Here is a 25,802-nt window from a genome sequence, read left to right as displayed (position 1 = left end):
AATGGCATAGGGTTTTCACACTTAACCATTAAAAAAGTAGATTTTTTTTTCCAGTATTGAGTCCACCTTATAATCACATCGGAATTATCTTGGAAATGCCACATTGACAGTAGATTTTTTGGATTCTGTTTGAAAATAATAGCTTAGGGTTTTCACACTTAACCATTAAAAAAAGTAGATTTCTTTTCCAATATTGAGTCCACCTTATGAATCGCATTGGAATTATCTTGGAAATGCCACATTGACGGTAGATTTTTTCGATTCTGTAATGTCCCATTCTGGAATTTTCCTTATTGTTGCCTTAAATAAATATTCCACACTGACAATAATACTTGCATAATTACAAATATTAACTTAACTTCAAACTTATAATTTTGATGATTGTAAATTTTGAATTTAAAGCTTAATATAAACTTATATTCTGCTGTAATCTTTCTTGCAGTTTGCAGCTTCCCTGTATAATTGTCTTGAAATGGATTCCAAATTCGTGTCTGATGTTAGGGGTTTTCATCTACTAGATTGGAAAGAGTAATTAAGGGTTTTTGTTCTTAAATCTTTTGCCTTTGAGGGGTTTCGTCCTATGTTTGCTGAACCACATTTCACATTCCACAAGGAATGAAAATCGGATATAAAATATATTCCTCACATTGGTGCTTTCTTCGCCTTGTTTGGTCTCTTACATATCTTTTTCCTTCAATGGGTATGCTTCTTCACATGCCCCTTGACTTTTGATAAAATTAAACTTTAATCTTATATTATTTTTAATATTTTAATTTATTATTATTCTTAAAGCAGTGTTGAAAAACTCAGCGATTTTTCCACGGACTCGCGAGCCATTTCTGGCTGCGATTCACTCGCCTAAATACTTGTCAACGAGTTTTAACCTAGCTCGCAGTGAAAAAAACCCACAAAAATCTCATAAAATCGCATCAAACCTGCAAAAAACTCGGCAGAAAAAATCAAAATGGAAGTTAAGTAGCCATAACCTAAAAATCGTCAAACATTTTTATGGGTTTTTGGCCATGATGAAGGAAAAATAAAGACGCGATTAATAGGAAGGAGTGGACGGTGTGGGAAACAACATGACGCGATTAGGGCATGAATCGAACTCGTATTATTTGTAATGCGATTTGCAATGTGCATTACCTAATTTGTATGTTGTCGATTGTTGGTGTTGGAAATAAGCCACACCCGGACCGACGATGGATTGGTCCAAGAGGGGCCAGTAGCTCAGTGGTAGAGCACTCCAGCAGCGTATGGAAGGTCCTAGGTTCGAGTCCTAGCTGGTCCATGTCTCAACATGGTATCAGAGCCAGGTCCAGGCTAGGAGCCCCAAGCACACGAGAGGTGTGGGTTAAGGGGGGGTGTTGGTGTTGGAAATAAGCGACACCTGGACCGACGATGGACTGGTCCAAGAGGGGCTAGTAGCTCAGTGGTAGAGCACTCCAGCAGCGTATGGAAGGTCCTAGGTTCGAGTCCTAGCTGGTCCATGTCTCAACATCGATTGTATTGTACGCAGTCGATTTGGCAAATGATTTCACGTGGGTACAGTTTGTCACCACTTCACAAGCACAAACATAATGCAAATTGAAACTATAATAACGTATTGAAATGTGCAACCATAAAACTATAAATTATCATGCCATTATCACACAATAAGAGTTATGTATCAATACCGACACTTTATGAGTTTTCACTCTAAGAACAATGTAACTTCCCCTTACTTTTGCATTCGGCATTGACTACACAACTAGCATTTTTCTTATTTTTATTCTTTTCTTATCACCACCATTTTGCTTATCTTTTAAGGATATACAAATTCGGTATATATGTGTGTATTTTAAGAAATTATATATTTTCAAATGTTCGATAAATTTGCTGATTTTTGCCGATTTTTCCCTGAGTTTTTTGGCGAGTCCTGAGTTTTTGACAATTTTGAGCCAGCCGAGTCATTGCCAAGTCCGAGTTTTTCAACAATGATTATTATATTCTCATTAAAAAAAAAGAGTCCACCTTTCCCAAGATTTGCTTGTCCTCAAGTAATCACATACTAGGATACTCTTAGAATTTCTTCTTCACTTGATCAAGTCTTTATTGGAGATACGAGGATCCCAAATCAATCTTGGAAATATTATGAATCTCTCTAATGCTGAAGTGTACTTCATTAATTGTCTGTCTGTTGCTAAGTCTTGTTGAACAACTTTGTCTCTAATGTCTTCAAATAATTTTGCTTGATGATTCATATTGTCTTGCAAAGTTTTCTGAGTCATATACCCAACTCTATCAAATGCTTTGCTCTTATAACTTCTAGCTTTCTTGGGGGCCATTCTTTATGAAGAACCATTTCACCATTCATTTTCTGCTGCACCATTTCAATATCATCACAAGTTGTGGAACTTGAACCCAGGTACATCTTTGTCTTTATTTTAAAAATTGGATTATATTCCTTGATTTTCATCTTTTTCACAAGCCGTTACTCTATCGCTGAATCTTCATTAATGAAAAATGTCTCACTCCTTTCTTTTTAGATACTCTTCAAATTTTTTCATAGGTTTCTCCAAAGATTCTCTATGTGTTTTAGCATGCTTCTCTGTTTTTTCTTGTTTAAATTTCTTTTTCAAAGGTCATATTTGAAAAGCCTTTTTCAACAAAAATTACATTATTTGCATTTGTTTGCAAATCTAGTTTCTCTTCAATCTTTTTAATGCCAACAATAGTTGTAGACGTCAAAGCATCTTCACACATTAGGACTAGATTTTCCTTAATGTCTTCTTCATCTCCACATCAATCATGACTAACATTTAATGTCTCTTTAGACTCTAAATCCCTAGGTTCTTCACTATCTTCTCTCTTAAATGAACTATTGTCATGTTCAAAGTTTTCACAGCAAAGCCTGATTTATTTTTCTGTCCACTTATCATTGCCAAGGCTGCTTGTTACCACACTTAGCCATGGCTGTCTTGCTATGACTTGAAGCTCCAACTTTTGAGATCCCAATATCATTTGTTGTGCTATAAAAACTCTCACCAAGGTCATCTAGACTCATTTTTATGGCTGCCTACTAAACTGCCACTCTTCATATTCATGAAATTTGTGAAAGACATTGCTTTTTGGATCTCCGTGGGTTGTGTTTTTTCTTCTCTAAAAATAATATTCCCTGATTTTGCATCATAAAATTGTATAAATGGTATCTCTCTTCTGATATCTAGATCAAGTCTTGAGTATGCGTTTATGCCTCATAAAAGTCATTTGCTATCATGTTTGGCTCTTCCTCTTCCTATGGTTGCACATCTTTATTTAAGAATGTAGGCTGTGTGATTTTGGGTAGTGATCCAAGTGGAATTCTATTGTTATTCTTCGACCATAAATGATTTGAATTATTACCTTTTCCATTAGTTTGTGCAAGCTTGAGGGAATTGATTGTTTTTCATACTTTGAAGTGTTTGAATGAGCAATTGTGTTGTTTGTTCATATGTCTTAGCATATACGCCTTCCACTCATTCTCTTGTTCTTCCGCTTGATCGGCCATCTTATTCTCTCTAATTTGGTTGCAAGCCTCTTTTAATGTTGTTTCTAGTGTTTTCTCTCCACTACATAAACTATATTTAGACCCACAGGCTGGTAGAACTACTGCTCTGATACCATTTATCATGCCCCATTCTAGAATTTTCCTTACATGCATAATTAACTACAAATATTAACTTAACTTTAAACTTATAATTTTGAATTTTTGATTATTATAAACTGTGAATCTAAAGCTAAATACATTCTAATTGTTGTTTGATGGTGGATTTGGTTTGAGATGATTGTTGGTCATCGCATGTGTCCTGTGGTGAATGTTGGTAGATTAGCCATCTTATCAATGAAGAACATTGTTCATTGTTGGGATATGCTTACTTTAACCTTGTGCATTGATAACATATGCATGCATATGATTTGCACACTTTAAGTTAGATACTCATTTTTTAATGTAAAAGATTTGGTGTGTCTATAGGTATAGTTCAAGCAGGCAAAGAGATAAAATGTGATGATTTATTCAGATGTTTTATGTACACTTACACGAGTTTAAATTGTCAACATGTCAGTATGCCTAAACGCAATATATTTTGTTATCTAACATAATTAGCTATTTTGTAATTACCCCATAAGAATCTTGCACCTTGTCAGCAAGTAAAAGCCTCCAATATGTCGGATATGACTTAGACCAGGACAAATAATGACAAGGGCCTAATTATGTTTTAATGTTAAGAAGGGTCCCAACTTATAATCGTATTTCTCTTGTATGCATAGAACTACCATCATATTTTAGGGGAGTCTTCCTGTAATGATTACATGCATCTAAAACCACATTAAAATAACAACTCTGTTTTTAACATTTTTTATTTCAAATATTTCTGGTATCATATTGACTGCTGCAATTATTTTCTATTTTGCTAAATATTCTGAAGACACTAGTTGCCCGAGGACCTTCACATTGAATGATGGAATGCTCATTCCGATTACATTGGTAGTTCCACATGATATATTATTTATACATTAAATGCAAGCAATGCTGCACAAGGTAGTAGAAATTAGGCCACTAAAAGTCTGCAATGTCAAGGTGTAAATTCATTTAATAGCATCTCTGTCATTTTGTTTAACCCTTTTCTTACCAATCCTTTTTCAAGGTTCATAATCATAAACAAAAGCAATGCATTTTATTTTATACTGAAACTTATAGTAAAACAATTATCCATGATCCCCACCTAGAAGGGAACACTATAGCTAGATGTAGGAGGTCATGCTCAACTTGTAAGATTAAGAATGCCATTATATGCAATTAAGGTCGAAACTTTCAAAACAAATGCTACTGGTTCACTGGTTTCAAGCCCTGGATCCTTGTCTGATTCATGCTGTATGCAGGTACACAGGCTGGTTCCTTATGGGTGTAGGCAGGGAATACATTTTGAATGCGGATTCATCCTGTTGCATCCATGGATGTACCCTGCATGGATGGACTGCAAAACACAAAACCAGAATGAATCTGTGGTGAATCGAATGAGTTCAAATTTATTTAATTATTTATTTTAATGGAAGTTCACAGTGTAGTGGTTGTGCTGCAAAACCTGACACCTTTGTCATTCTGGTTTGCATCTGAGCTTGTCCCAAAATTGTGAAGATCACATGAAGATCTCTTGGTATTTTATATTGTTTCAACAAAATCTTTCTGGATTTGCATTATTTCACGTGTATAATAAACTACTTTTAATATTTCAAATGACAAATTTTTTATTTGATTTTAAGTTCAGAAAAGCCATGATTTCGTGGAATTAAGTGAGGTGTACCCAAAACATAAATGTAGCAAGGGTGATGTGTGGGCCCTACACATGTAGTGGAATTATGTGAGATTTTGGTTAGAAATTAGAAACAAGAAAAAATGGTTCAGATTTTGGGCAGCTTAGATAGGTAATAGCATTGGCCTTGGATATTGTCTCAGAACTGGGGTCCATGCAGCAAAAAGTATTTTTGTACCTGTAAATGTTATTCAATTTTCAATTCAAGATGCAAGTTATATTCAAGGTTATCTTTTCTTACAAGTATGTGTTATATCTTTAATATAATAAATCTGATTATTGTCTTGTATGTTGCAGATGAAAAGAGCATTTATCGATTTCAATGTCCTTCTCACAAATGCCGATTGATATATATATGTATGCAAGGAGGATCAAGCAATACCTTGACCGGTCATGTCTAATAGACATGACCGATCAAGATATTACTTGATCGCACCTTTTCATTTATCATTGTATTTACTAATCGGTGTATAAAACTTAACAAATCACCCGATACTAATCGGCCTATATACCATAAGCAAGACAACCGATACTAATCGGTATGTATTTAGTTATAAACTAAACCCGATAACAATCGGTGTTCACACAGTTAATATGTTTAACCGATATTAATCGGTGTGCATACGATTCAATGTAAACCGATACCAATCAGTATTTTGTGCTATGAGATTTACAACCGATAATTATCGATAGTTAAGCATTGATTGGAATTTGCAAGTAAGGTTGAATATATTTAAATCGAAGAATAATCATCAAATGAAGGAACGATTACTTGAAGTCTTAATCATAGTCTATCGATAAGATAGATGATTGAATGAGAGACTTCATTTATCTCTCATTCAATCATTTATCTTACCGAGGCTATCGTGCATTAACACTCCCTCTTAGCTAGGTAAGATAAATGAAAGACAACATATCAAGCATCACAATTCCAATGATGGTCAGTATTCCTTGCATAATTTGACTCTTCAGAGAATCATATCACCTAATCACATGACATGAAATATCACCTAAACACGTGATACAAACGTTCATCACATCAACTTGTGAGGACAGGATATCACCTAAGCACGTGATATCAGTATTGCCTAAACATGCAATACTTAAGGATAAACATATGAGGATGATTAAATTCTCATCTTATCCAAGTTGTGGTATGTGCACTAACATTTTATACAAATGTTTTACCACAACACAGTCATGGCACATCCATGACATACCAGAGATCCAACATGATAACTGGTTTGAACATCATAAGATCATCACCTTATAATGTCTACATACAAGTGTTCATTATCTTGAGAGATCGTCACCTCTTAGATATGAACCCAGGGGATAAAATCCAAAATGTCCTAACATGACAAAAATGTTTACACATTAAACATCTTATTGATATGTAAATACAGATTACAAAGCAAATTACCTTTCTATCATACCTAAACCTTTTCTGAAGTGATCAACCTTCACTTTGGAAAGAGGTTTGGTTAGAATATTTGCAGTCTGATCTCCTGTACAAACATATTCTAATTGGATCACATTCTTGTCCACCATATCTCACACATAGTGGTATGGGATCTCAATATGCTTGGATCTGGCGTGGAACTGTAAAATTCCTCACTAAGACTGTTTGCAAATAGATGTGTTTGCCCAGATTATACAGTAAAATGCCCAGATTATACAGTAAAATGTCTATGGAATAATTTAATCCATACAAATCCAAATTAACTTTCGGGTTTAATAGAGAACACAATGTTTATTATTTAATCTTAATTCAACATTCAATTGGGTATCATACAGTGCACCTGTAATTTGTAGGGGCTGTTTATTCCCATTCTCGTGGCTGATGGCTAACTGGATGTCTTTATTAGCTGGATGTCTTTATGCATTCTCCGTGAACCGCACAACAGATGGCTCTCTGTTATGAATGCAATATGAATGTAATATGATTTTCGCACCTTGGTAAATATTTACCTGCCTCTCTCACGACATCTGTTACTCCCGTTTTGGTTATTCGCGTCTGTAGGACCATGCTCTGGGCACACCCATTGTCGGGTCTTTTTAGTTCACGCGAGCGGAGGAAATCGGCATAACCCGACCATACCCGATATCGGGTTCCTGCGAATGAAGGAGTGTGTGCGTTTCTGAACGTGCTGCAGGGTTGAAGTTCGCGCGTTGTCGGTCTTGTCAAAGATCACACTCGATATCGGGTTTCTGGGGATGAAGAAGGTTGCGGGCCGTTATGGATACGCAGGAAGGAATGCAGTCTGCACATCGTTTGCTCACCAGGAATGAATGAAGTCCCTGTTAACCCTCCACCAAGCTCCGATAGGTTCCTCTTAACACGTATCACGCACAGTACTCACGCCACTGGATCATTTTGCAGGGACTCATCATTACGTAGTTCCAATTGGCCAGATGAAGTTGGCAAAAGGAATTATTCAACTCGTATTGCTATCTCGTGGATAGAAAATTTATCTTCAAGCGTTGTATTTAATAAAATTCCATATCCTCCCCTCCTTGCCAGATTCTTATTTAAAGACAAAAATTCCCATAGGAAAACCAACTCCCGCAAGGATTAAAAATTAAATAATAGTTTAGGCAACATAAGTAAGCAACTAATATTTAATTTTTAATCATTATTGAAAAAGCCAATATTGAACTCTTATTATAATATATTAATCATTATTTTGAACTAATATAAAATAAGAAAAGTTCATTAATAACACCAAAAGGTATTAATTTAATGGGGACATCACAGTCTCCCCTGCCTCGTGTTGCTTTCCCTCAAGCAACTCCAAAACTCTTTCATTTTCCCAGGTGGCATCTTCCTGAGGCAGATTTTTCCATTTGATGAGATATTCCCTGATAGTCCTGTTCCGCAGTTTCCTGTCCAGTGTGTCCAAAATAACTTCTGGAATCATTTCGAGCTTCCCTTCATCATTCAAAGGAGGTAAATCGTCTGAAACTGACACCTGCTGCCCCAAAGCTTTCTTGAGACAAGATACATGAAATGCATTGTGTATCTTGCTATCCGCTGGTAAATCAAGTTCATAGGCTACTGCACCAACCTTCCGAACTACTTGATATGGACCATAAAACCAAGGTTTTAATTTTTCAGACCCACTACGTTTGAGAGAAGATTGTAGATAAGGTTGCAACCTGAGAAATACCAAATCTCCCACTTCGAAATAGCGTTCAACTCGCTTTCTATCTGCATAGAGTTTCTGTTGATTCTGAGCACATTGCAAATTCTCCTTAAGAGCTGACAAAATGTCTTGGCTTTCTTGAAGCCAATCACGGGATTTAGGTACCTTGCTTTGCTCAAAAGCGAGGTCAAGAAAATAGAGTACATCATAGCCATATAATGCTTTGAAAGGAGACATACCAATTGACATATGAAAGGTGGTATTATAGCAATATTCACCCGAATATAACCATCGAACCCAAGCCTTCTGATGACTGGCTACATAGTTACGAAGGTAACCCTTGATCCATTTGTTCACTATTTCCATTTGTCCATCGGTATGCGGATGATAGCTAGTACTATGATTCAACTCTGTACCTGTCAATCTGAAAAGCTCCCCCAAAATATACTCAAAAATCTGCTATCCCTGTCACTGATTATAGTCTTTGGTAACCCATGTAAACGAAAAATTTCTCTGAAGAATAACTCTGCAATCTGAACTGCTGTAAATTTTGTAGTGATAGAAAAGAAGTGTGCAAATTTAGTTAATCTGTCAACCACAACAAAAATACAATCTTTACCTTGGGATCTTGGTAAACCTGTGATAAAATCCATTGATATATTTTCCCATTTCTGATCTGGTATAGGTAGTGGCTGTAATAGATCTGCAGGATAAGTTTGCTCTGCTTTATTTTGTTGACAAGTGGTGCATTCCTTGATATAGCGTAGAACATCGTTTTTTAATCCTTTCTAGGTGAACCTTTCTCTTATCTGTCGATATGTTTTGAAGTATCCGGGATGCCTTGCTAGAGGAATATCGTGCATAGCTTGGAGGATTTTTACTTTCAACTTTGAACTTGGAATTAAATAAATCCTGTCCTTGTAATAGATAACATCATTAACAACTTTATATTTGTCATCTTGTATATTACCATCTAGCAACTCACATGCAAAAGAATCCTTTGAATATTCAACTAGCAATAAAGATTTCCAATCAGCTGTTACTACAGAGAAAGCATTGATTTTAGGCCTTCTAGATAGAGCATCTGCAACAACATTATTTTTACCCTTTACATATTCAATCTCAAAATCATAAGCTTGGATCTTACTGATCCATTTCTGTTGCCTGTCATTTAAATCTTTTTGTCCCAAGAAATATCGCAGACTGTTATGGTCAGTTTTCACCACAAATCTACTACCAACCAAATATTGTCTAAATTTTGTCAATGCATGCATGATTGCCAACATTTCCTTATCATAGATAGAATACAATTTCTCAAGCTTACTAAGTTTCCTGCTTTCATAAACTATATGATGTTGTTTTGCATTAAAACTGCCCCTATTCCATCACTAGAAGCATCACATTCCAACACAAAAGGCTGATCAAAATCTGGAAGAGCCAGTATTGGGCAAGAACTCATTACCTCTTTAAGTTTCTTAAATACTTGTTGAGCTTCCTCAGTCCATCGGAAAGCCCCTTTTCTGGTAAGATCTGTCAACGGTGCCCCAAGCTGTGAAAAACCTCTGACAAACCTCCTGTAATAACTGCATAAACCAAAGAATCCTCTTAATTCTGTAAGATTCCGTGGTGGTGGCCAATCCAAAATGGCTTTTATCTTTTCTTGATGGACCTGTACCCCAGTTGCATTGATCATATGCCCTAAATACAAAATCTCAGTCATATCAAATTCACATTTAGAAGCCTTTGCATATAGTGATTGAGATTCCATAATACCCAGAACTATGTCAATATGTTTCAAATGCTCTTCCCAAGTTTTGCTATAAATCAATATATCATCAAAGAACACTAGCAAAAATTTCCTTAACTGTTTGTTAAAGATATGATTCATACAGGACTGAAATGTTGCCGGAGCATTTGTTAGAGCAAAAGGTATAACCAAGAACTCATAATGACCATAATGACAGCAAAAAGCAGTTTTATGAATATCTTGTTCTCTTAACTTAATTTGATGATACCCAAATCTCAAATCAATTTTAGAAAATTTTAGAAAAATAGACAACACCATGTAATTCATCTAACAATTCATCAATTTTAGAAAAATAGACAACACCATGTAATTCATCTAACAATTCATCAATTTGAGGAATAGGATACCTGTTTTTGATTGTTTTCTTGTTAAGCGCTCTGCAATCAATACACATACGAAGAGTTCCATCCTTCTTTTTTACCAATACTACAAATGATGCAAAAGGACTAGAACTAGGTCTGATATGCCCCATATCCAATAATTCCTTAATTGCCTTTTCTATTTCATCTCTGAATGTTTTAGGGTGTCTATAAGGAGTAGTGATAACTGGTTTAACACCTTCTTCTAATTCAATAGTCTGTTCAAATCCTCTATCAGGTGGGACTCCTGGAGGAATATCACTAAAAACCAAATGATGTGAATCTAATACTGTTAGCAAATCATCTTGATAAGATTTATATTCAAAGCTTGATACCTTGTTGGAGATTAAACATTGTGCTGACCGTGCCACATCTCCATGTTTGAAAATAGCCTCCATTCTTTTAGCACTGACGATCCTGGGACCACTGTTAGACATACCACGAAGGACTACCTTCTTATCATCAATTTTAAAAGAGAATTCCATTCTTTTAAAGCTCTATGTATATTCATCTAATGTTTCCATCCACTATATGCCCAAAACAACATTAGTGTCAGCCAAATCAATCACATAAAAATCATCAGTAACAATGTAATTGCCAAGTGTAATATTTAATTTAGGAACTTTATGAGTACTAGATAAATTAGTTCCCCCTGCTACTCTAACGTCAAATCCCTCATGTTTTTCAGTTTGCAAACCTCGTCTTTCCACAAGTGCTGCATTGATAAAATTATGAGTAGAACCACTATCAAGCATAACAATTACATGCTGTCCATTCAAAACTCCTCTAACTCTGAAAATACTATAATGTGGAGTTCCTGTCATGGATGCTATTACTCCTTCTCCTTGTTTGGTACCTGTTTCTGACTCTGTGTTTTGTGGTGCTCGTTCTATGTTAGGATCAACATTCTCTTCATCCTCACTGTCAGACATAACCTCAATATAATGCATTTTTCCCTTCCCTAAACATCTATGTCCAGGCTGCTATGCTTCCCTACAACTGAAAAATAGTTTTTTCCTTCTGAGCTCTTCCCTTTCCTCTTTATCTAACCTGTTTTTAGGGAAATTATCCTTGTTGAAAGGTTGTTTGTCTTTTTCTGGTTTAGGGGGTGGTCCTTTATTAAAATTTTGTCCTTTTGAAGATGGTTCTAATTCTTTTGCTCTTTTGACAATTGTTTGTAAGGTAAGGGGGTTTAAGGACTTAACCCAACCTTTGAGGGAATCAGACAATCCATCTATAAATATTACAATTTTATGTCTTTTTGAAATTTCAGTAACTAAGACTGCCAATTTTTCAAATTCAGAAATATACTGCTCAACAGTTCCAGTTTGCTTAAGCTGAGTGAAATCTTTAAGATGTAATTCAGGATCTTTAGAATCAAACCTATCAATAAGTTTCTCAGTGAATTCAACATAAGTACCTATCAAATTATGACCCAAGGTTATTTGCCCATGATGCCACCATTCATGTGCTACACCATCAAGATGTAATGCAACATATTTGATTGCCTCCTCTTCCAACATAGGGTTTAACTGGAAGTATGTGTCTAATTTTTGCACCCATGCCCGAGCAATTGTTTTATCTGTTCCATCAAAATAAGGAATGGACATTTTTCCAATTTTCCTTTGCAATTCACTGTTGTTTCCTCGTTGTCCTCTTGGCCTATGTTTCATTCCGACATCTAAATATTCTCTAAATGTCATTGTTGATCTAAATTCTTGTCCAGAGCCTAACCAATCCTGATGTATTTCTTTCTGTATTTCTCTTATTGTAGGTTCATTTTTAGGTGGCTAGTTTCTAGCAGTAAATGTAGGCATAAATGGTCTCGCTGTTCCTATTCTTTTTGGCTGATTATTGACTGACTGCTCATCTCTACCCCCATTGTTTCCCCCATTATTTTGATGTTGATTCTTCCATTGTTTTGGTGCTGATTTATATTATTAGCCATAAATTGGGTCATCACGTTGGTCATTCTGTTAACATTATCTTGCATATCTTGCTGACTTCTGATTAATACAGCCAATAGGTCCCTATTGTTATCCGGGTCTCCCATGTTGGGTTCAAAAATAAATTCCTCGTCAATTTCTGTGTGGCTATCCTCAATTTCAAACGGAATAGATGAACTACTCTGTGCTAAAGGAGAGTTTGGAAATCTGTTTTGATGGGCCCTAGTACTTCGGAAATTATAATTTCCCTGGTGCATACTCAACTGTGCATTAAGTTTTCAAGAAGTTTCAACACCCTACAGGCTGGCAGGATTCAAAAGCATTGATACCATTGTAAAATTCCTCACTAAGACTGTTTGCAAATAGATGTGTTTGCCCAGATTATACAGTAAAATGCCCAAATTATACAGTAAAATGTCTATGGAATAATTTAATCCATACAAATCCAAATTAACTTTCAGGTTTAATAGAGAACACAACGTTTATTATTTAATCTTAATTCAACATTCAATTGGGTATCATATAGTGCACCTATAATTTGCAGGGGCTGTTTATTCCCATTCTCATGGCTGATGGTTAACTGGAGGTCTTTATTAGCTGGAAGTCTTTATGCATTCTCCGTGAACCGCACAGCAGATGGCTCTCTGTTATGAATGCAATATGAATGTAATATGATTTTCGCACCTTGGTAAATATTTACCCGCCTCTCTCACGACATCTGTTACTCCCGTTTTGGTTATTCGCGTCTGTAGGACCACGCTCTGGGCACACCCATTCTCGTGTCTTTTTAGTTCACACGAGCGGAGGAAATCGGTATAACCCGACCATACCCGATATCGGGTTCCTGCGAATGAAGGAGTGTGTGCATTTCTGAACGCGTTGCAGGGTTGAAGTTCGCGCGTAGTCGGTCTTGTCAAAGACCACACCCGATATCGGGTTTCTGGGGATGAAGAAGGTTGCGGGCCATTATGGATACGCAGGAAGGAATGCAGTCTGCACACTGTTTGCTCACCAGGGATGAATGAAGTTTGTGTTAACCCTCCACCAAGCTCCGATAGGTTCCTCCTAACACATATCATGCACAATACTCACGCCACTGGATCATTCTGCAGGGACTCATCATTACATTGTTCCAATAGGCCTGATGAAGCTGGCGAAAGGAATTATTCAACTCGTATTGCTATCCCGTGGATAGAAAATTTATCTTCAAAGCATTGTATTTAATAAAATTCCATATCCTCCCCTCCTTGCCAGATTCTTATTTAAAGACAAAAATTCCTGTAGGAAAACCAACTCCCGCAAGGATTAAAAATTAAATAATAGTTTAGGCAACATAAGTAAGCAACTAATATTTAATAGTTAATCGTTATTGAAAAAGCCAATATTGAACTCTTATTATAATATATTAGTCATTATTTTGAACTAATATAAACTAAGAAAAGTTCATTAATAACACCAAAAGGTATTAATTTAATGGGGACATCACAGGAACATTGGATTTACTGAAAGTTTTATGCAGCTCTGATTGTCACAATGTATGATAGTAGGTTTCATAGGCTCTCCAAACAATCCCACAAGCAACTTCCTAAGCCATACTGCCTCTCAGGCAGCCATGGAAGCTGCAATGTATTCGGCTTCGGTGGAACTTTGAGCTACAGAAGACTGCTTTCTGCTGATCTAGGATATCATGGCTAAACCTAAACTGAAGCAACACCCTGAAGTGCTTTTCCTGTCAGTCACACTTCCAGGCCAATCTGAGTCTGTAAATCCGTGTAGGTCTAGATCAACTTTCTCATATTTGAGACCAAGGTTTAGAGTACCTTGTAAGTATCTCATAATGTGTTTTACTACAATCAGATGGATCTCCTTAGGCTCACACATAAACTGACTTAAGGCATTAATTGCATAACATATATTTGGTCTCGTATTTACAAGATATATCAGGGACCTGTTGACGTGTATTTTGTACACCATCATACACAGAATAAAATACCAATAGGCATCTTATCCTCTCTTGAGAAAATAGTCTCTAACTGCTGAAGATTCGCATAAAGGATCAGTTAGGTAGACTCCAAGGTTCTTTTAGTAGGGTCTCTACGTGTGGACAAGCTTCCAGCGGTATGATGTGATTTGCTGTTTCCTCCAAGGGGCCTTACGTATTCCGAAAGCTCAAGATTTTACTAAACTAAGAAGCTTTTCAAAAATAACAAAAGGATAGGGTTTGAAAGAGGTCTAATCTAATCTAACCCTATGAATGACTTAGTATGGACAAGACTTGGCAAGATTCAACCAACTTCAATTTTGCCATAAGATAACAACTCAATTGAAATTGATGCGATCTTCTAAGGTAACAAAATGATATTCAATGCATCAAAGATCAAAGACACTACCACGAAGGTACATATCCAAGATACAATAATGATTGAAGATTAAGGGATTCAAAGTATTCTCCAGTCGACCACGCAAGGCGTTCCTACAATCAGCAAGAAGCTAGTGGTTTGGATTGCGAATCCTACCAAAGATCAAGTCTCACACTATGTCCTTCAAATTAACAAGCTATTTTGATTGAGCACAATTCAAGTAAATCAAACAACCATGAAGATAACTCAAGAAATTTGCAACAAAACACCATAACTTCAATATTTCATTGATTTCCAAGTCATCATATACAACAATTGCTTGAATTCCTCTCTTCAAAACTCAATCTTGCTACAAAATAAAATTGCTTCTAGCTCTAATCTCTCTTCTCTATTACATCAACTATTGACTATTACACTATTATCTATTACCAAATGAAATGAAAAATGGGGGTATAAATAGCATCCCCAATTACAATGAAAGGTCCAGATTGAAAGTAAATCAACGGACAAGATCATGACACCTAAACCCTAATTAGGGTTTGTTACAAATGGCCTCCTTTTTACTGAACAATATTAAATGCATAGCCAAATATTAAATTTTGGCACAAAAACCTAGGAGACACAAACCAATGAGAAATAAGATGTCATGTCATCTGTAACAACCTTTCATCTAGAATCTTATTCCCTTTCCAATTCTCTTTCTTAGCATATGCAATGAATCTTGAAACGATTCCTTCGATTTCTGCGATTGGAATCTCGGGAAGATTCTTCATACTCTCTTCTAAGTGGATCACCTGATCGAATGCATCTAGAAGAGCTGCGTCCCATGAAGCTTCAAGTTCCTTTGTTCTTTCAATCAGGAGCATGGTGGCAAACATTTGATCATATTGCTCATCTGTAACATTTGCGTCCTTGCAAAAGATGATCTTGATTCTATCCTCTAGTTCCTACATATCCACATCTGTCTCGACCTCGATCCTTCTGCCAAGAATGGTACGAAGTACCTCAAATACTCTGTCCTGGATCGGATTGATCACCTCCTCAACTTGGCTACATCTAGTACTGATGTCTTCAAAGAAAACACTCTTCATATGGAGTAAGGTTGACCAATGGAACAAACTGTGAGATTCTCCCTCCAAGATCTTCTCCTGCGCTAAAATCTTCCTTGATGTGTGTCTAATAACTTTCAAGACAGGAATGATAACATCCTTGGTATGGGCAAATGCAGCTACTGCTATCATCAAATTGTGGATCATCTCAAGAACTTGGATAGCTTGATGAATAATCTTCATCATCCTTGTTACAAACTCTATGGCCACTGTATGAGATCTATCCATCCAATTACTTGTACGTTGAACCATGTTCCTGAATCTTTCTGCTTCATTGATCGATTGAAGCGGCAATGCTTGTACTGGTGATCTAACTGGATCCTGACGTCCCAAAGGTTCATTGATGTGACTGAAATATGTCCTCCATGCACCGACCTCTCTCTCAAGCTTTCTATTCTTCTCCATTTCTTCTCTAAGCTTGTCTTTCAATGCCTCAAATGAGTCGGTAGCATCATCTAAAGTCTGCTCTGCTGTGGATGGCCCTAACTCAAAAGTCTGTATATCATATTCTTCTGCTAGGATCTCACCTTCATATTTGTCTGCTGCCGGTGTAGCTATCTGCAATTTCCTGGATCCAGTCTCATCTCGAATCATCTTGGACATCTTGGTAGCCTTTCTCTTCTCTGTTACTTCGTGTGAACGTCCAACAAGGCTCTCTAAATCAATTGCATTGTCCTCGTCCTCTACTACGATCACCTTGGTTAATCTTTCCTTCAACCAATCTGGGATAATCGATCTTGTTTCTTGAACTTGAATCTCTTTATGCACTATTTCTTCCTGTCTGGGAGGAGATGATATTTCATTGTCTTCTTTGTCTTCATCTAACTCATAGTCTTGGAGAGATCCATCTGGTGACCCATGCTGTGCCTGTCCTTCCTCCTGCCTATCGTTCTGTACCATCGACTCGATGGATTCTTCCACTTGAATTGTTCTCTTCTCAGGTCTAGAAGAAGTACCGGATGATCGATCTCTGTTAGCCTCTTGTTTCTTCTTGGAAGATTCCCTCTTTCCAGGTCTTTCTTTCCTCTTCGAACCTCTTGGATGGATATTGCCCTCGCTGGCACATCGAAGGTTTCCTCACCTGAATTTCTAGGATTAGGATTGCCTTCACTCACACTAGTTCCACCTTCGGCTGGTTTCTCTTCCAAAGTGAAAGTCATAGCTATGCCTTGCTCTCTCAACTTCTGATGTTGTATGTCAACCCATCTGCGAGTACAAGACAAGACTGGTGCCATCAAAGTATCTAAATCCACGACCTCGGGCTCATTCCAATCTAACCTTATTGTTTTGCTTTCTCGATCATAGGAAGACTGGATATGTCTGCCACTGTCCTGAGCTTGGTCGGCCACTCTGTATATCCTGCATTTCCTGATGAAATCCAAAGGCAATCTAGAATGCATTTTTCGTTTCACTTCAAGATCATCTAAGAGATTCATCATAAAATCTTCAATCTGATACTCATGTCTAAACTTCCTGCCAACTGTCTCCTCTAAATGTCCATGTGGATCAAAGCTTTCTCTCAAAGCAAAAGATGAAAAAAAATACAAGGCTAACTCCTTCTCTGCGTCATCCATGGCTAAAGCATTAGGACATACCTCAACTGAATTACCCAAAATGATAGGTACTGGAACTCCATTCTGATGTCTGTGTCTGAATGCCTTCACATATGCTGCCAACTGTCTTGTTACTTCAAGTAACACAATTCTGTCTGTCGGATATCTCGGCAACATGTATGGAGGTAAAGGACATCCATGCACTCTAATATAAGTGAACTTGGGAAATTGAATGAACCAAGCACCGTACCTCTTTATGAATTCTTGGGCATCCTGAGATAACCTGTTGTGAATTCCTCCTTGCAACGTCCTTGTGATGTTCATCGTGAAAGTATCATTAACCAACTTATAGTTGCTCCCTGGCGGATGATGCAAGTAGGCATAGGAATCACAAGCTCTTACCTCGCCGGGTCCTCTTCCAATCACTCCTCTGTGAGGTAGTCCTGCGTATTCAACACTCCTGATCAAGGCATAGATGACATATGAACTCATGTGGAAGGACTTAGTAGCCTTGAGTCTCCTCAACTGTACGTCTAAGCAATGGCTAATCATCCTAGCCCAATGTATCGTACCTTTCCCTTGAACAATCACCTGGATGAAGTAAAACATCCACTTCTCAAAATAGAAGGCATGAGGGGCTCCTGTAACTCGGTTGAGCATGGTAATTAAATCTCTGTACTCCTCTTGGAAATCAATCCTGTGCGGTGTGTTCGGGACCTTGCTCAGACGGGGACGGCTCTTAAGTAGCCAGTTCTTATTGATAATGCTTAGACAAGCATCTGGATCATCTTCGTACATTGATCTGGCTCCTTCTATGCTCTTGTATATCATGTCCCTATGCTCTGGAAGATGGAAAGCTTCACTTATAGCTTCCTCTGAAAGGTACGCCAAAGTGTTTCCCTCTTTGGACACGATCGTCCTGGACTGTGGATCATAGTGACGAGCACATTCGATCATCAACTCATGGCACTGAATAGCTGGAGGAAAGCCGGCCGCCTTTATGATGCCACTCTCGATTATTCTCCGGGCGACAGGTGATGGTTTGCCAATGTAAGGGACCTCTCGAAACTTCTTCGTGCTAAAGTTACCCAAGTTTGTATCTCCAATGTTGCTCCACTTCGACACGATCTTGGTCTCCACTTCTTCGGTCTTCTGATCTTCTTTCATGAGAGCTGAGCGACTGGTGGATGCTCCCGCCTTCGGGGTCGCCATACCTACACAACATTTCATAATGAGAAGCTAGATTTTGCAATAAATAACATAGATTAGAGAGTATTTTAGGAAACTTCATGATAAGTCTTTGAGTTATCATTTCCTAAAATAAAACGATTGAGCTAGGAATTCAAAATTTCAAAAATCAAAATTTAAAATATGACGATGAATAAATAAAACAATAAAATCAAATTGCCATACCTCAATAGAGAGCTAACTCTAGAATGCAAAAAGAACAAAATTCGCCTAGGCAAAATTGAGGTATAGATGGTCTTCAACGTGATCTCCTCAAGATAGTAATTTCGCCACCTTTTGTGTCCTTGACGTGATCTTCAAATTCCCCTTTAACGTGATCTTCAAGCCCTGGCAAATTCGCTCAATGTAGATTCGCACCACCTTGGAAGTTACTAGCGCCACCTTGGATTGATAGTTCGCACCACCTTTGATTAATAAACTCCAAATCGCACTTTCAAACACAATTTCGCACCTTCTTCCTCAAAATCGTATGTAAGATAGGTAAAATGATGATGTGAAAATGAAGATTTCACTCTCCCTTTATAGCGCTCACCTCTCCACTCACCCCCAAGGCCGACTTGGTAAAATAAGGCAATTAAAAAACGATTTTTAACATAAATAACAAGGCCGACTCTCCAAACCAAGCGCTCCATTCGATTTTTAATTGATTAATTAATTAATTATTAAATGCCTTTTATTTTCAATTAATAAATTTCGATTTTTTAACAAGGCAAAATAATTAATAAATGCCAAACGCAATATTTAAATGCTAATTAATTGAGTTTTTAACTTTATCGAACTTTAGCATTTAAAATGAATTCAAAGATGTTTATTTAGCGCCAAAATTTTGAAAATGAAGTATGCGTACCTCATCGCCCTGGTCCCTTGGAGAGGGACAGGAGCGATCCACTATTTTGGTCATGATTCTTGCGTTTTTGATCTTCGAACTTTCATTGTAAGGGGAAAAATGACATTGTCTCTTTACCCCACGCTTGCATCATTGGACTTTTATGAGGCATTTGGACGTTAGAAGGATCATCGCCCTTGTCCCTTGGAGAGGGACAGGAGCGATCCTTGTCTTTTCTCCATTTTAAGCTCAAGTTGGTAATATTTAACGTCCATTTCCCTTTGTATCGCCTTCCAAATGATGTTTAAAACCATGTGCGACTTTATCTCAACGTGATCTTTAAAGGATATCATGTGTTTTGGCAAATATCGCCCTGGTCCCTTGGAGAGGGACAGGAGCGATCTCCATGTCCTAGCTCAAATTCGTAAATATTTGATCTTCGTTCTTCGTTCATTGCCTTCCAAAGGACGTCCTTTACTTCGCCAATCCTTGCATTGTCTTGATTTTGAAGGAGCATGAGTGTTTTTAATGAAATCGCTTTGGTCCTTGTCCAAAGGACAGGAGCGATATAGGCTCTATAGCTCATTTGACAACATCTTGACGTTCGAAACCTTTGTAAATCATCTTCAAATGACACCTTATACATTGTGTGATCCCGAAAGACCTTGACTTGGCATGAACTTGAAGGAAAATGAATGATTCCATATAAATCGCCCTGGTCCCTTGGAGAGGGACAGGAGCGATATAGCTTCTGTATTCAATTTGACGATCATTTTACGTTTAAAGTCCTTGTATATCACCTTCTAATCATGCCTTGGACCTTTTACAACCTTGTGAAGTCTTGACCTTACGTGAGTTTTGCATGAATTAGCCAATACATTCAATATCGCTCTGGTCCCTTCCCAAGGGACAGGAGCGAACTTCAAGGTTTTGAGTTTGTTCTTGCGTTCTTCAGCTTGCCATTACCTTCAATGCGTGATATGACGTCCCTTGACCCTCCTTAATCGCTTGATGCTTGACAAACTTTCAAAATTTATGACTTTATGCAAATTTCGCTCTGGTCCCTTGGAGAGGGACAGGAGCGAACTAGGGGTCCTAGTGTAAATCCATTCAATTTAGCGACTTTGGATACTTCGTTCTTCATTGGGACACTTCGAAACACCTTTACCACCCTTCATCTTGACTTGGAACGGTTTTGAACTTGAGAAAAAGGCAACATACTCACTGTATCGCCCTGGTCCCTTGGAGAGGGACAGGAGCGATTCTAGCTCTGTAGGCCTCATTTCATTTCGCCATCTTCAAAACTTATATTCAACGGACTCGTAATGTACCCTTCTATTCATCCATGCCTTGAGATCGGTTGTAACTTGGCAAGAAAATCATCCATAACAAAAATCGCTCTGGTCCCTTCCTGAGGGACAGGAGCGAACTTAAGCATTTAGGGTCCTTGTTGATGTTTCATGATCTTCAATTTATCTTCAATGAGTTCATTTCACCTCTGTCCTTGCCTTCAAATATAAACTTGACTTGATCTTCGCCTGAATCTCGCCTTATGAAGAACATCGCTCTGGTCCCTGGGAGAGGGACGGGAGCTACAATGTATTTCGCCCTGGTTCCTTCCTGAGGGACAAGAGCGATTTTGGCATTCTGGACCATTTTTCTTCATGTTTGCACTTCAAGTTATATTCATTTGATAAAACATCTTCCCTTGGACCTCTTCAAATCGTCAAGTCGTTGAAATCTTGCAAGGACAAAGCAAAATTCGATTTGTAGCTCCGGTCCTTCACTGAGGGACAGGAGCGAACTTGACCCCTGGAGGCATTTCCGTGTTCATGAAAATCTTCAATTTATATTCAACGGGAAGATCACGCCTTTCTTCATCACTTCCAATTCGTAACTCATCTTGACCCTGCAGGAATAGTAAGATATTTGAAAACGAGCTCCGGTCCTTCACTGAGGGACAGGAGCGATTTTACTCCTATAGGCCAAAATAACATGATTTTATATATTTTATCACTTCACAAGGCGAAAACAATTCATTTCCAATGCCCGGGATCAAAAATCAAAAAAGTCAAAATTTGGTCAAAAATATTCAATTGGACAAAAATTCACATTTCATCTTCAATACTTAGACAAATTTAAGCTCTGCATTCAAAAATTCCAATTGAAAATAGACCATTCTGGCGAAATCATTGCATTCAAAATTTGCATCCTTCGAAAGGAAGCTCAAAAGCTCTGAAAAACTGACCGGATTCTGGCCTGAAAAGACGGCAATTAAAACCCTAAGGCTTGACCCTAAATCCAGATAATTGACTGACTAACAAAATCCTAAAAGCGAAACGAAAAGCGAGCGAAAAACGAGCAAAAAGAGGGGGTCCCCATTTGCAATGGGGCGATGTGTGAAATGGTCACAACAGGACCCAATCATTTGCCTATATAGAGTAGGATCTGAGGGTTGTGATTTTGCTGCTGCTTCCTTAAGTTTATGAAGGTTTGTTTCCATAGGAGAGGTCACGGGTCTGCAGTTTACCATTCCAAATCTCTTTAAAATGTCCAAGGTATATTTACCCTGGTTTAGTATAATGCCATCAGCATTTTATCATACTTCCAAACCTAGGAAGTAATGAAGGAGTCCCAAGTCCTTCATATCAAATTCTTTAGCAAGGTCTTTCTTACACTGATCTATGAGGTGATCTTTTCCTGTGATTAACAAATCATCAACATATAAAATCAATATTAGCATATCACCTTTGTTTTGCTTATAGTAGAGATTAGGATCTGCATCATTCTTGGAGAAGCCTAGTTTTGAGAGATAAGTATCAATTCTTTCATACCAGGCCCTGGGAGCTTGTTTAAGCCCATAGAGAGCTTTCTTGAGTCTACACACATGAGACTTTGCATCATGAATCTCAAACCCTTCAGGTTGCTCTAGGTTTACTTCTTCTGAGATCTCACCATTAAGGAATGTTGTCTTAACATCCATCTGATGAACTTTCCATTCCTTTGATGCTGCAATGGCTAAGACTTCTCTTACTGAGGTGTATCTGGCTACAGGTGCAAATGTTTCCTCATAATCAATTCCTTCCTTTTGAGAGAACCCTCTGGCTACAAATCTAGCCTTTGTGTTTCTCAATGCTGCCATCTGCAGCGTGTTTGATTTTGAAAAGCCATTTGGAGGTGACAACGGATTTCCCAGCTGGCCTAGGGACAATTTCCCAAACATCATTTTTTATAATGGATTGGTATTCTTCAGACATGGCATTCTTCCATACTTGATGTTTAAGTGCATTTGATACATTAGTAGGTTCTGCTTTTGAGAGATCATTCAGGAAGGCGACGTAGTTGGTAAGTTTGTTAGGCTTTTTGCTTTCTTTGAAAGTTCCTGAAGGGGCAGCATATTTCTGAGCTTCTTCTACAGTTTTGGTGGCCCATAGTGGTTTTTTCTTGAAATTTTCTCTAGGTGGGTTTTGAGTTTCACTTTCATTTTCCTCAAGACTCTCCCTCTGAAGCTCAGGAGCAGGGTCTTCATCTATGCTAGGGGTAGGGATATAGACTTCAGGTTCTATTGAGCTTTGGGCTCTTTTGAAGGCTAAGTCTTCTTCAAAGATTACATCCCTACTCAGTTCAATATTCTTCTGATTAGGTATATAGATTCTGTAGGCCTTGGAGGTTTCACTATTCCTACAAGTATTCCCCTTTTTCCAGAAGGTTCTAATTTTAATCTTTTCTCCTTAGGTACATGAATATAGACAGGGCACCCAAATATCTTAAGGTGGCTGATAGCTGGTTTTGTTTTAGTAAAGACTTCCTCAGAGGTTTTATCTTCAAGATGGGAGTGAAGACATCTGTTTTGTATATATACATCAGTGCTAGTTGCTTCTGCCCAAAGATTGATATTTATATTCTAATCAAGAATCATGCCTTTGGCAGCTTCAATAATTGTCCTATTTTTCCTCTCAGCTACCCCATTTTGTTGAGGATTATAAGGTATTGTTAACTCCCTTTTAATCCCTGAATTTTTACAAAAATCTTTAAATAATTCTGATGTGTATTCCCCCCATTATTAGTTTTTAGGGTTTTAATTTTATTTCCTGAGTAGATCTCTGTTAGTGATTTAAACTCTTTAAACCTACTGAGGATCTCTTCTGATTCTTTACACTTCAGAAAGTAGATCCAAGTTTTCCTAGAGTAGTCATCAACAAATATTACATAATACAAAAATCCCCCTAAAGAATGTACGGACATAGGTCCACATACATCAGAATGAACTAACTCTAAAATTTTGTTTGTTTTCCTAGTACTATTTTGAAAAGCACCCTTAGCATTTTTACCTATGGCACATCCTTTGCATGCCCTTGAATGATATTGCTTTAACTTGGGTAGGCATGTGACAAGGTTTCCCATTGATGATAAATCTCTAAAATTCAGGTGACCTAGTCTTCTATGCCAAACTTCATTAACATCTGTAGTTTCATGGATTAGGGCTAGGTTGGTCTCTGTGCATAGCTCATACAAATAGCCTTGTCTTTGACCAATGGTTTTAGCTTTCTTGATGGATGAATTATTTGGTCGAGCCAACACTCTGTTGTCTATGAAGGTCACTCTGTATCCATTATCCTCTAGTGCTGATATGGAGACTAGGTTTCTCTTGATGCCTGGGACATATAGTACTCTTTTAAGTTGTAATGATACGCCTGACTTTAGTTTGATGGTGCAGGTTCCAACTCCTCTGACTGGATGTGTGGAGTCATCTCCGATAGTCACTTCCTCATCATTCTCCTCTATCATGGAGTCTAGCACTTCCCTAAACCCTGTAATGTGTCTGGATGAGCCACTGTCGATCACCCAGGAGTTAACCTTGTTTGATGCTTGGTTTGTAAGTGCTGAATAGAGTACATACTTCTCAGAGTCATCTTCCCTTTTAGATTTTCCTGCTTTGGCAAATGTGGCTTGTTGTTTGGTTCTTTTGGACATTTGGCAACATAGTGCCCAAATTTGTCACATCTGTAACATTGAATCTGTGACAGGTCCTTCTTGAAGGTGTTCTTGCCATGACGAACTTTTCTCTTCCTAAATTGTTTCTGCTTGCTTTTCTTGTTTGAGTTTGTATTTAGGACTTGAAGATCTTGATCTATATTCTTTTGTTTGATCCCTTTCTTATTTAGCCTTGATTCTTCTTGGAGACAATCTGCCTTTAGCCTATCAAACTTTGGAAATTTATCCCTTGCACTGATGCCTTGGACAAATGTTTCCCATATACTAGGCAACCCATCTAGAGCAATGAGTGTTAATTCTTTGCTTTGGATCTCATATCCAAGGGTTGCTAGTTCATCCCTTAGGGCTGATATTCGCATGAAGTAGGCATTGACTGATTCTCCTTTGATCATAGCTATATGATTTATTTCTCTTTTTAAAGCCAAGGTTCTACTAGCATTGGATATCTCAAATGCATCTTCAAGTGCTTTGAACATGTTGTAGGCCGTTTCATGTTTCCTTATGATGGGCATAATATTATTTCTCACCCCATCAACTATGATTTTGATGGCCTTTTCATTTCCCTCTCTTCAAGTTGTTTTGTCAGGTTTAGTCTCAGGTTCTGTAGTTTCAATTTTTACAAATGATTCGACTTTATTTTTTTTTAGAATCATCTGAATTCTGAACTTGCATGCTGAGAAGTCATCACCTCCTCCGAGTCTATCTTCGAATCTGATAGCGCTAGCCATTAGAAGAAATGTGATGTTGAATATATGCTTGTTTTGAATTTTCCACAAAATTGAATAGCCTCAGGTTCGATTTAACTATAGCTTTGATACCATGTAAATGTTATTCAATTTTCAATTCAAGATGCAAGTTATATTCAAGGTTATTTTTTCTTACAAGTATGTGTTATATCTTTAATATAATAAATCTGATTATTGTCTTGTATGTTGCAGATGAAAAGAGCATTTATCGATTTCAATGTCCTCCTCACAAATGCCGATTGATATATATATGTATGCAAGGAGGATCAAGCAATACCTTGACCGGTCATGTCTATTAGACATGACCGATCAAGATATTACTTGATCGCACCTTTTCATTTATCATTGTATTTACCAATCGGTGTATAAAACTT

At 37.5% G+C, this 25,802-nt stretch overlaps 1 protein-coding gene across 2 annotated transcripts in view; it reads left to right on the top strand.

Moving 5' to 3' along the window:
• The window catches only part of LOC131044512 (histone deacetylase 9), a 90,437-nt gene that overhangs the window by 51,975 nt on the left and 12,660 nt on the right, over positions 1-25,802 (top strand). Inside the window, exon 7 of one of the 2 annotated variants that reach the window (XM_057977853.2) lies at positions 4,903-5,028. The exons of the other annotated variant lie outside the window; for it this stretch is intronic. Within the exon in view, the coding sequence (XP_057833836.1) occupies positions 4,903-5,028 (126 nt within the window). The remainder of the gene's footprint in view (positions 1-4,902; positions 5,029-25,802) is intronic. 2 annotated transcript variants of the gene reach the window in all.

This window comes from Cryptomeria japonica, chromosome 9 (genome assembly GCF_030272615.1).
Source record: "Cryptomeria japonica chromosome 9, Sugi_1.0, whole genome shotgun sequence".
Taxonomy (NCBI): domain Eukaryota; kingdom Viridiplantae; phylum Streptophyta; class Pinopsida; order Cupressales; family Cupressaceae; genus Cryptomeria; species Cryptomeria japonica.
Note: the sequence above shows the minus strand (reverse complement) of the source record. Positions and strands in the feature narration are given on the sequence as shown.